Consider the following 11,556-nt stretch of genomic DNA (forward strand, 5'->3'; position numbering starts at 1 on the left):
GGAAGATCGGTGCAGGAGGAATTGGCATCTGGACAGGCAACTGGGGCTGATAGAAAGGCGTGAACTGTGGAAGTTTGTCTTGACTAGGAGCAATACCCCTTTGACTCTACGGTAATTGCTGGGTCTGTTGGCTCACTGTTGGCCTCTGATAGGACAGTTCTTCTTGATATGCCCTAGCTCCCCACAATGGTGGCACTTGAAGCTATAGGGTCCACTCTTCCCCCATCCCGAAGAGCCACTGCTACCACTAGGCACTCCCCCACTACCTTGCCCTTGATCACGACCTTTTCTGTTATTCCTTTGAGGTCCTCCTGAAGTTTTTCCTGAAGTTGCTCGATCTTGGAGGAAGGCGATGTGCTCTTGTTCAACAGAGATGGCTGCTGCAACCAGGTCACTGTAGACTCGATGCCTTAAAGCTACCACTGATTTCCGGATCACACCCTTAAGACCTTTCTCGAACTTTAAGCACTTCATGCGCTCCGGTTCAATCAAGGAAGGAGCAAAACGGGACAGTCCATTGAACTTAGCTTCATATTCTCGCACTGTCATGTCTCCCTGCTGTAGGCCCATGAACTCCATGGCCTTTTCATCTCGATAACTTGGAGGAAAGAATTGCTCATTAAAGAGCGCTTCGAATTGTTCCCAAGTCATCCCCTCTACATCTTGCATTCGCCGGATATGCTTCCACCATGCACCTGCAAGACCTTCAAACTTAAAAGCTGCGAACTCCACCCAATACTCATCCGGCACTCCCATGGTACTTAGATGCTTAGACACCGATTCGAACCAATTTAGATTCCTAATCTAGGATTTTCATAATTTGGTAGATTCAGGCTTTTGACTTTAGGAATAGTTTCCATTAATTAGATTACATTTCATAATTTACTCAATAAAATTTAATAATTGATTTTGAGAATAATTGTGTGGTTACGTGGAAAGTATAATCTGAGGGAGTTCTGTGTAGGAAAGTTGGTACTTAAGTGGGCCTCGCCCCACCAATCTTTCCTGGGAACGTTGCTCTGTCTAGGAGACTATTCATTGAGCCAAGAGCTATAGTCTTTCCTGGGAGCACTCTCGGTGGTTACAATTTACGTTACTATATAATTATTTTCTTTTTGATTAAAAATAAAAAAAAAACAAAAAAAAAATTAAAAATTAAAAATTAAAAAAAATTAAAAAAAGGCTGCTTAGGGTGAATGCATCGATATAGAGACGAACTAGGAAGATTTGCTCAACGTCCAGATTTAGAAACCCTTAGTGAAATTCTATCTGACCCATCTTCTATGTCTCCGTCTTCGCACTCGTCGTTGGAATTTGCATTTCAAAATCTATTCGTAATGGCACAATACGAGGAAGTTCAGCAGAGGACGTTGCAAGATTACTTACACCCAACGCGCACGGCCACCACATCTTGCATCATGTTCCCACCAAATGCACCGCCTACGGATTTTAAGCCGGACATGATTGCACTTCTCCCAACCTTTCACGGGTTAGAGAACGAGAACCCCTATGTCCACATCCGGGAGTTTGAAGAGGTGGTGGCCACCTTTCACAGCCATGCTGAGGCCACAAACACTGTCAAATTGAAGTTTTTCCCTTTCTCTCTGAAGGACAAGGCCAAAAGCTGGCTGTATTCCTTTAGGCCCAGGTCTATTGGTACGTGGGAAGAAATGACGATGACATTCTTCAACAAGTATTTCCCACACCATAAGACTACTAATTTAAAACGACAGATCTCGAATTTCGCTCAAAAGGAAAATGAAACTCTCTATCAAGCTTGGGAGCGTTTTAAGGATCTGTTAAATCTGTGTCCCCACCATGGATATGAAAGTTGGCGCCTCGTAAGCTATTTCTATGATGAACTCACAATCTGAGAGCGCCAATTTGTTGAGATGATGTGCAATGGAGATTTTCTCCAGAAGGATCCTGACGAAGCTATCGAGTACCTGAATGAGTTAGCTGAGAAAGCTCATACTTGGACTGGGCCAAGTGCTACTAAGATCACCAGTAGGTCCTGACCAGTTGGAGTTTATCAATTAAGGGAAGAGGACAGCCTCAAGGCCCAAGTTGAAGCTTTGACGAAGCAAATTAAGGCCCTCAAAAGTAAAGATAGTAAAGGACCCTACATGGTGGCAAGGACAGAGGCACATGAGCCTTGTTTAGTTTGTGGTGGAATGGGCCATCTAACTCAGGATTGCCACACTTTAAGTGAAATGAGAGGGGTATATGAGGAGCAGTGCAATGCATTGGACACATACAGGAAGCCTTACGGACCTTTCTCAAAATCTTACAATCCTGGTTGGAAAAACCACCCGAATTTCAGTTGGCGAGATTCGAACCAACATGCACAATCATCTGGAGGGTAATGGAGATCAGAGCAATAATCTCAACCACCAAGGACATATTCCGCGCCTCAGAATAACATGCAGCCGAAAGGGAATTATCTAGAGGATACCCTAAAAGCTATTATGGACGCGCAAAATAAGACGAATCAAAGGGTTGATTCAATGCTTACGCAGCTGGTGGAAGAGAACAAGGAAATCAAAAGTCAGATCACAAAGCTGACAGAAGCTTTAACTGTTCAGGAGCGCGGTAGATTTCCATCACAAGCCTAGTCCAGTTTGAGAGGACAACACATGGCTCAAACTTCCAACTCTGAAGGTCAAAATATCAAGGAAGTTAACGCCATCTCTACTCGAAGTGCTAAGAATTTAGACACACCATCGACAAGTAAAACCACTTCGAGTAATGAAGAATCGGCTCAGGAGAAAGAAGAGCCAACTAAAATTCCGGTGAAGGTGCCTTTTCCCCAAGCTCTCCGACCTGCTGGGAATGTGCCGGAAAATCAAAGTGAGATCCTGGAGCACTTGACACAATTGAAAATTAATCTTCCCTTACTACACGTGATCAAGCAAGTGCCGGCCTACGCCAAGGTTATCAAGGATCTGTGCACCATAAAGAGAAAGCACCACGTCAAGAAGACTGCATTCTTGACGGAACAAGTAAGTGTGGTGATTGAGCAGAAAACACCGCCGAAGTATAAGGATCCAGGTTGTCCTACCATTTCTTGCCAGATCGGGACACATGAATTCGGCCAAGCGTTACTAGACCTAGGATCGAGCGTGAACCTCATGCCTTATTCGGTCTACTCGCAATTGGGTCTTGGAGAGATTAAGTCCACATCTGTGGTTTTGCAACTGGCCGATAGATCCATTAAGAGACCACGGGGAATAGTGGAAGATGTTTTGTTGCAAGTCGACAAGTTTTATTACCCTGTGGACTTTCTTATCTTGGATACACAATCCGTGGTGGATATGGAGTCATCCATTCCCATCATTCTGGGAAGACCTTTTCTTGCCACAGCAAACGCACTTATCAATTGTAGGAATGGTCTCATGAAGATATCTTTCGGGAATATGACCCTTGAGGTGAATATTTTTCATATTCAAAAGCAACCACGTGATGACGACGAGTGTCACCAAACATTTATGATCGACACACTTGTCGAGGAGGAGGTTCTGCCGTAAAGCAACTCTGAAGATCTTGAAAACCTCCTCCAAAATTCTGAATCTGAGAGTTTCGATCCTTGTGAGGTGGCTACCATTGCTGCCATTTTCAAAGAATCACAGGACAAAGGAACTAAGTTTGGGTCACCATGTTTTCAGGAGCTCCCAACAGAAGGAGAAAAATTGAAATCATCCACTGAGGAGGCTCCAAAAGTCAAGCTAGCCCAACCACCTGAGGGTTTAAAACATGCATTCTTGGGAGATGAAGACACATTCCCAGCCATCATCTCATCTAAACTCGATCCATTGCAAGAACAACAATTGATCGACATGTTGAAAGAGCGCAATTTTAGGATCAAGGTAAAAATGAAAGCGGCTCATGATAAGCAGATCCTAAGGAAGAATTTCGAGCCGAATCAACGGGTTCATCTCTATGATTCCCGTTTGCATCTCCACCCCGGTAAGTTGAGGTCGCAGTGGACTGGCATGTTCGTAGTAAAATGCATTTTTCCCAATGGTGCTGTCGAGGTTAAGGACCCGACCGATGGGAGAATATTCAAAGTAAATGACCAGCGTCTGAAAAATTACTTAGAGTGGGTGAACCAGGTTGAAGAGATCATTCTCGACGACCCCGTTTACCAGCCCTGAGTAGTTTGCTCACATCTTCTGTACCATATTTTGATTTTCTGTTTTTCTTTGCTTCTTTTTACAATTTTTTTTATGTGTGTTTTTGGAGAATCATATCAGGAAGCTCAGGCTATGCTCATAAGTGGAAAGCTCATCGTCCATGTGTCTTCTTTCTCTATTTTTCATAAATTTTGAAACTGAGGACTCTGTCTGATTTTGGTTAGGGGTGGTGAGCATATTCATGCGTAAGAGTGATTTTTGTCACGTTGATATTTGAGTTAAAATTTTTGCAAAGTTGTTTGAGTATGATTCAAAATGATTGGTTTGGGTCAATTTTTGCTGTCTTGGTTACAAAGAAATGACTTCCAGAGTTTCTTTTTGCACGTGCTAAACCTTGTGGTAAGATGGATGTTAATGCATGTCAACTGAGAAAATTTTCGAGTTTAAGTGCTTGATTTTTGGTGAGTAGAGTAAACGACTTTTGAACTTTCATTGATCTTTTGAGCTGGTAAAATCACTATTAGAACATCATTACATGGTTAGTGGTATGCTTTGTGCATATGCTTGAGGGATGGATTTTAGATTAGATAGGAATGATCTTATGTAATAGAGCCTCATTTCTTATTTTTCTATATAAAAAAACTGAGCAAGAGCAACATTTCACAGATTTGTAGTTTGGTGTTAATCACATTCGATGCTATATAGCTGTTTGTTAAAAGAACACCTTTCTACATTCACTTCAGGTTGTCTTTTGCCAAAAAAAAAAAAACAGAAGAAGTAATTTATTTTCCTATGCATTTTGTTTGGCTCCTTGATCGTTTCTGTAAATTTCTGTTTGACCCGAATGAAATCCCAAAAGCTGGTTTGTGGTAAGAATGGTGGAATGTTCTAAGAGTTGATTAACCTATCTTTTGGTCAATGTTTGTTTGACTGTTTGTCCTAAATTTGACCTTCCTCATACTGAGTGTTGATTGTTTCATTTCCAACTCCATGAGAGAAAACCTTTTCACTCAAATATTTATGACACCTGTGAGATCAATGGAGTTGAGGCTTCTACTTGGTGAATTTTTCAAAGCTGCATGTGTTATGGTCAGTGGTAAGAAGGTTATGGTTTGGATCACACACACACGACTCTGGAGTTATGACTGAAATAATCTTGATAGTATCTTTTGACTTCTTCCTGACAGTTTGTTTGAAATACTCAGGTGACTAACAGAACAAGAGCGTTAGAGAAAAATGAATTAAAGAAAAAGAATAGTTTTTGAGATTTTGTTGCAAATAAAATAGAAAGGATGGAATTTGTATGAAGAAAATTCAATAATAAAAACGGTAAGGTGTCGAGAATCCCTAATGTTTCGTTCACCAATCCAAGTTTTGATTCACAATATTAAATAACCGAATAAATTAAATCTGTATGTTGACTCCAGAATATTATTATTACAAGTTATCTAAAATCGACAATATATCAATCTGACAATATTGCAGTAAAAGACAATTTGTAAAATAATTTGAATAACAAAACATTGCATGACAGAATTACATAAGAAAAGCGTGACTAAACTTATATAAAAATTGACACACAATATTTTGAAAAGTAATAGAAATGAAATACTCAGGTGACTAACAGAACAAGAGCGTTAGAGAAAAATGAATTAAAGAAAAAGAATAGTTTTTGAGATTTTGTTGCAAATAAAATAGAAAGGATGGAATTTGTATGAAGAAAATTCAATAATAAAAACGGTAAGGTGTCGAGAATCCCTAATGTTTCGTTCACCAATCCAAGTTTTGATTCACAATATTAAATTACTGAATAAATTAAATCTGTATGTTGACTCCAGAATATTATTATTACAAGTTATCTAAAATCGACAATATATCAATCTGACAATATTGCAGTAAAAGACAATTTGTAAAATAATTTGAATAACAAAACATTGCATGACAGAATTACATAAGAAAAGCGTGACTGAACTTATATAAAAATTGGCACACAATATTTTAAAAATAGAAAAATAGATGAGATTTAATTTATTCGGATGTTGAACTTTATAGCATAAGGAATCAAAACCCCGAATTGGGTCACTCAACAGAAGTTCATCTTTAACCTTACCAAGAAAACTCTAGCATATCTTGCAAAACATTCTCACAAGTTCTAGAGAGAAAATATGAGACTGACAGCAAGACGACAGAAAACTGAATATTAAAAGTTTTTTTCAAACCTTAGGCCAACCCCTCTATTTATAGTGTTCAGAGGTTGCCGTCAAATAAGGAAACAAACAATAAAAATAGAAAATTACAAAAGAAAAGGAAACAAAATAAAATTACACATAAATTAAGAGAAATCATATATTTGATTTGAGGAAGAAATATGATATTTTACTCTGATTTTTGGGGAAGAAATTCGGATTCATCTCAAAGGGACCACGTGTCGAAGCTTGATTGGAGGAAAAGAATAAGGTCGCCATGTGTCGCGCGCGGAGTGGAAGAAGGGAGCTGGCGGTTGGAGACAGCTGGGACCCGCTCGGACAGCTGGCACCCGCTCGGACAGCTGGCACACGCAGAGGGAAGGAGCAGGCTGGCATCGCAGGTGTGGGACCCACGCGGAGTTCGGGTTGGAACGCGCTGGAGATCTCGCGTGCACGGGACGCGCGCTGTGAAGTGGGGCGTGCTGGAAACGCGCGAGGCATGAGACGGAGCGAGAGGAAAGGCGCGGATTTCTGCGCTGACACGCGGGACCCACTTCATTTGGCTTGGTTGATGGGTGGCGTGGCTCTCTCTGATTGGCTCGGTTTGTGTGGCTCGGATAGGCTGAAAATATGGCTTTCATGGCTTCTTCTTGTGTAGCTTTTTACACTGCTTTCATCTATAAATAATTAAGCAAAAACTAGACAAATTCTAATTAAAATATTATGAATAAAAATAATGAAATTGCTTAATTAAAGCTTAAATATTTTAATATTATATAAATCAAAAGTAGTATTTATGGTGTATTTTCATGCACCAATCACAGATCATTATCCAACACTGTCTATAATAGTACGTGACATTCTTACAACTCCAATGTCAACGCTAGCATCGGAGCAAGTATTTAGTGCAAACAACTGAATTCTTGACGAGAAAAGGAGCAGAATGTATCAGGATATCTTGGAGGGGCTAATGTACGTGAAAGATTGAGAAGATGCCAGAAGATGAAAACAACACTATATAGATGATACAATTCAAGAATATTTTTTGAACTTAGACATAACAGAATCTTCTGGAAGCAATTCTTTCATAGTGTAATTTACTTATCCTATAATACCGCACTCTTTTTTCTTCGCTAAGGTTTTGTCCCGATCTCCCCACAGGTTTTACTTGACAAGGTTTTTAATGAGGCAGTCATTTATGTGTACTTATTCGTATTATTTCAATTCAATAAAATCACATCTTTTAGGGACATCTGATATATTTTCTTCTTTTTAATTAAATATTACAAAAAAAATTAAAAGGGTTGGCCCGTGAACGGCCTGGGCCCGGGCCTAGCCCTGGCCCTTGTGGACAAGGGCCTGGGCTAGGGCTGGGCATGAGGGTCTTCCCTCAGGCCCGGCCTTGAACTGTTCAAGGCCGTGCTTGGCCTGGCCTAGGCCCGTGGCAGGCCTGGTGTGTGACCTGTCATGCTGGCCAGACACGACACGTTTGATACCTCTATAGCAATGGACTTAATTTAGAATTTTGAGGCAGAATCATGAGGTGACTAATATATACAAAATAATTTTTAGCAAAAAATATACCTTTTATTAATTATTATATAAGAGGATCTCAGGATGTATCATGAACTATTTAAATTTTAATAAAAATTGCTAGAAAGTTATTCCTATTTTAACTAAATATAGATTAGTTTAATATTTATTGAATTTAAAATATAACTAACTATTAATGAGATGTTTGTTTTAAGGCTTCGTTTCTAATTCTGAATCATGGTTCTTGGTTCTTTATAGTGTTTTTCTCTCACAAAAAATTTGAATTTCAAATATCAGAATAATGAATCATGGTTCGTAATCCATGAACCAAACATCCCATAAATTTATTAGTTATTGTGAAAGATATTGTCTAAAATAGTTAATCCTTTAACTAATGGTTGGAGTTGAGAAACGTCAGAAAAAAACTAAATTATTAACCATTTTGACTAAAACTATGAAATAGCTGGTATGGTTGGAATTGCTTTAAAGAAGATGAAACTCTCCTTTCATTATTCAAAAACTTTAAGCTCCTGTTTGTTTCATAGTTTAGTTCAGTTCAACTCAATTTGAACAGTGAGCACAGTTTGAACTGATATTTGGTAATCATGCAGTTTGAATTACATTTTCCGTTTAAACTGAGTTAAACGGCTCAACTTAGAGTTCAGCTCTCCCTCAAGTTTAGTCGTTTAAAGCATTTTTGAACAGTAAAAGGTGTCTACTTTCTCTGTTTTTCACACTTATAAAACACAAATTTGAATTTTATTCTATGCTCAAATTAAAACCTTAACTACACATCCAAACGTCCATTCAAACTACAATTTAAACTACACAGTTTGAATTTTTTTGTTCAAATTAAAAAGTTCAAGCCAACGAAATTCAAACTAGTAAACCAAATGAGGGCTAAGTTATTTTGTCCTAAATTTTTTTTTAAATTAACACTCACACTCTCTCTTGGTTTTTGTGTCCCACTTTTCTTAAAACCCATTTATTATTTCTTCCCTTCACTCTCTCACTCATATATACATACTAGATTTTTAACGTGCTCCGCAGTATTGTTGTGTTAGATACATCAGAAGAATTAATTATTTACCGAATAACGAGAAATTCATTTATATAACCATTTAAGAATTTTTTTTTTTTTGAATTTATTTTAAAAAGGAATGTGTAAAGATAGCTTTTAATAGGATAGGAAATACATTAAAAACAAGTAAGGACACATTTGATGAAAATTATTTTAACCATTGATAAAAAAATAAAATAGAAACACATACAAAAAATTACTTTCGTAAGAGTAACGTGAGAAAAAAAATCTGTTTTTAAAAAATACACAAAATTTAAAATGTAATAAGAACATTCAGAAAAATAAAAAACAATTTAAAAATAAAAAAGTATAGATAAAAAAATGTATTAAAAAGGGCATGAAAAATAGATAAATAGAGGTACTCCCACGCAACAGTCTCACGAAAAGGAGTTTTGACTCTTTTATATTTGTTATATTATAAATATTATATTAGATTAGATAGAAAATACTCTTTTTATTATACCCATATCTAATATTTAGAAACTGACTCTAATAATAAAAAAGTCTTAGGCTCCGTTCACTTCGCTGATTCGAGTTTAGAATTTGAGTTTTTCTACAGTAAAAAGCTCTCACAAACAATCACATCTAACCTTTTTGCTACAGTAAAAAACTCTCACATAAAATCACATCTCAACTCAAATTCTAAACTCAAATCAGCGAAGTGAACGGGCATTTACTAAAGAAGTCTTAAAAAAAGAAAAACACAAAAAGAATGTCAAATAAAAATTGAAAAAAATAAGAAAAAAGAATTAAAAGAGCATTTTTTTAATTTTGATTATATTTAATGGTTAGAAACTGACAATAATAATAATAATAATAATAATAATAATAATAATAAAGTAATCATACAAGAAAAAATCTTTAAAAAAAATAAAAAAGTAGGTCAAATAAAGATGAAAAAATGAAAAAATGAAAAAGAAAGAGTAATGAAAAGAGCCTTAAGAATATAGAAATTACAGTGCCAGGGAACTGCTGTTTCCTGGTTTTGTAATGACTTTCACGGGCTATTATGCTGATGATTGCGAGGACTATATAATGACGCGACAATAGACTTATGACTTTCAATTTCTAGTAGTTTGATGCAACTTTGATGTTATTATATTCACTGCCATCCCACTTGCCCTATGTGCATAAGTTGATAACTGTTGTGTTATTTACCACGAGTGTTTTAGGTCTCATTTATTTTACCGATTTGAATTTTTAGTTATAAATTTTTACAGTAAAAAGTTCTCAGAAAATATCACATCTAACTTTTTCTGCTACAATTAAAAACTCTCAGAAAATGTCAAATCTCAACTTAAATTGAAAACTCGAATCCACAAAGTGAACGAGTCCTTACTTTTCCCTTTTCATTTAAATTGTTTTTTTCTTTTTGGGAGAAATTCAGGTTTGTTCGTCACGATATAAATATCTCTTAACTTAAAAAAAAGATCTCTTAATTAATTAGCTAATTAAAAGAACAGAGAGAGAATTAAAAAAAAAATGGTAACCGTATCGAATTAGGGTGACCCATCCGATTTTTTAACCCGCTGTGAAGGTGGGGCAGGGCCGGGTCGCAAAAACATGCCCCGCCCCATGTACATCCATATTTACAAATGCAAGGTTTGCGATGTTGGTCCTAGCTAGTTTTCTAATGCCTACATCATTAGTTAATGCGAATCTTCGGGGTTGTTCTTTTGGAGTGTGACTTAAGTGTAGTTTTTGAGTTGAATTTGAGTTATAACTTGAGTTAAAATTGTAACTTAAATAAAGTTGAGTAAAGTTGAATAAAATTAGAACTTAAAAGAACATAAACTTAAATAAAATTGTAACTTGAGTTTAAATTTTTTTTAAATTTTATTACAAAAGAACAACTCCTTCATCACTGGCACTTATTCAAAGATGCGGAGACTATCAGGACGTGGAATTGGGCTTCCAAATGCCTAAACCACCTGCTGGATGGAATATCTAATTACCAAAATATTAAAATATATGGCTTTCAGGATGCTCAATACTCTTGCAGCTTGTTTATATTGATATGTCGGACACTGTCCACACTCGGCCACTAAGGTTGGCTCCACTAGAATTTTAGAATGAAAACAACCTAGCAACGGTCAATAGATGGATAAATAACAGTCACCGATTGTCAAAAAACGATCGCAGGTTATCAAAAAATTATCTCCAATCGTTCGAGCCGGCCGCCGATTGTCGGTCGCTGGTTCCGATCATAGTGGACTTGACTATAATCTATCTATTTTAAAAAAATATTATAATTTACTATTTTTAAAAAAATAGATGCTTAGGAGGAGAAGTGAGATAAAAAATCAGGTTTAGGGATATTTTTAGACTTTTAATAGTGTTTAAAACTTAGATCTCATTCATTTCACCGATTCGAGTTTTCAGTTCTAGGTTTCTACAGTTAAAAGCTCTCATAAAATGTAACATCTAACTTTTTCTGCTATAGTGAAAAACTTTCAAAAAATGTCATATCTCAGCTCGAATCCACGAAATGAACGAGGTCTTAAAATATCAAATTTTAGTATAATTTACTATTTTTTAAAAAAATGCTATAATTCACTAGTTACGAAATATAATGTAAAGTTCAATTAATACTGAACTCATTATACGACGCCGTTGTCCAAAT

The 11,556-nt window shown here is 36.6% G+C and overlaps 1 protein-coding gene and 1 non-coding gene across 2 annotated transcripts; one reads left to right on the forward strand and one right to left on the reverse strand.

Moving 5' to 3' along the window:
- Positions 1-1,718: 1,718 nt before the first annotated feature.
- LOC112094835 lies at positions 1,719-1,825 on the reverse strand. The gene has a single exon (XR_002903695.1). It is a non-coding gene; the product is annotated as a small nucleolar RNA R71 (small nucleolar RNA).
- An 811-nt stretch (positions 1,826-2,636) lies between these two features.
- LOC112094828 lies at positions 2,637-4,154 on the forward strand. The gene is made up of 2 exons (XM_024176524.1): positions 2,637-3,515; positions 3,666-4,154. The coding sequence occupies exons 1-2, from the start codon at positions 2,637-2,639 to the stop codon at positions 4,152-4,154; spliced, it is 1,368 nt and encodes a 455-aa protein (XP_024032292.1).
- Positions 4,155-11,556: the final 7,402 nt, after the last annotated feature.

Source organism: Morus notabilis, unplaced genomic scaffold (genome assembly GCF_000414095.1).
Source record: "Morus notabilis unplaced genomic scaffold, ASM41409v2 Scaffold552, whole genome shotgun sequence".
NCBI lineage: Eukaryota > Viridiplantae > Streptophyta > Magnoliopsida > Rosales > Moraceae > Morus > Morus notabilis.

What these genes read in the sequence shown, in the direction of transcription:
- LOC112094828 (XM_024176524.1), top strand. Translation starts at nt 2,637, where the DNA reads ATGGCTCAAACTTCCAACTCTGAAGGTCAAAATATCAAGGAAGTTAAC. An exon ending in ACACACTTGTCGAGGAGGAG is followed by an intron (nt 3,516 to 3,665) that starts GTTCTGCCGTAA and finishes CCATGTTTTCAG; the next exon opens with GAGCTCCCAACAGAAGGAGA.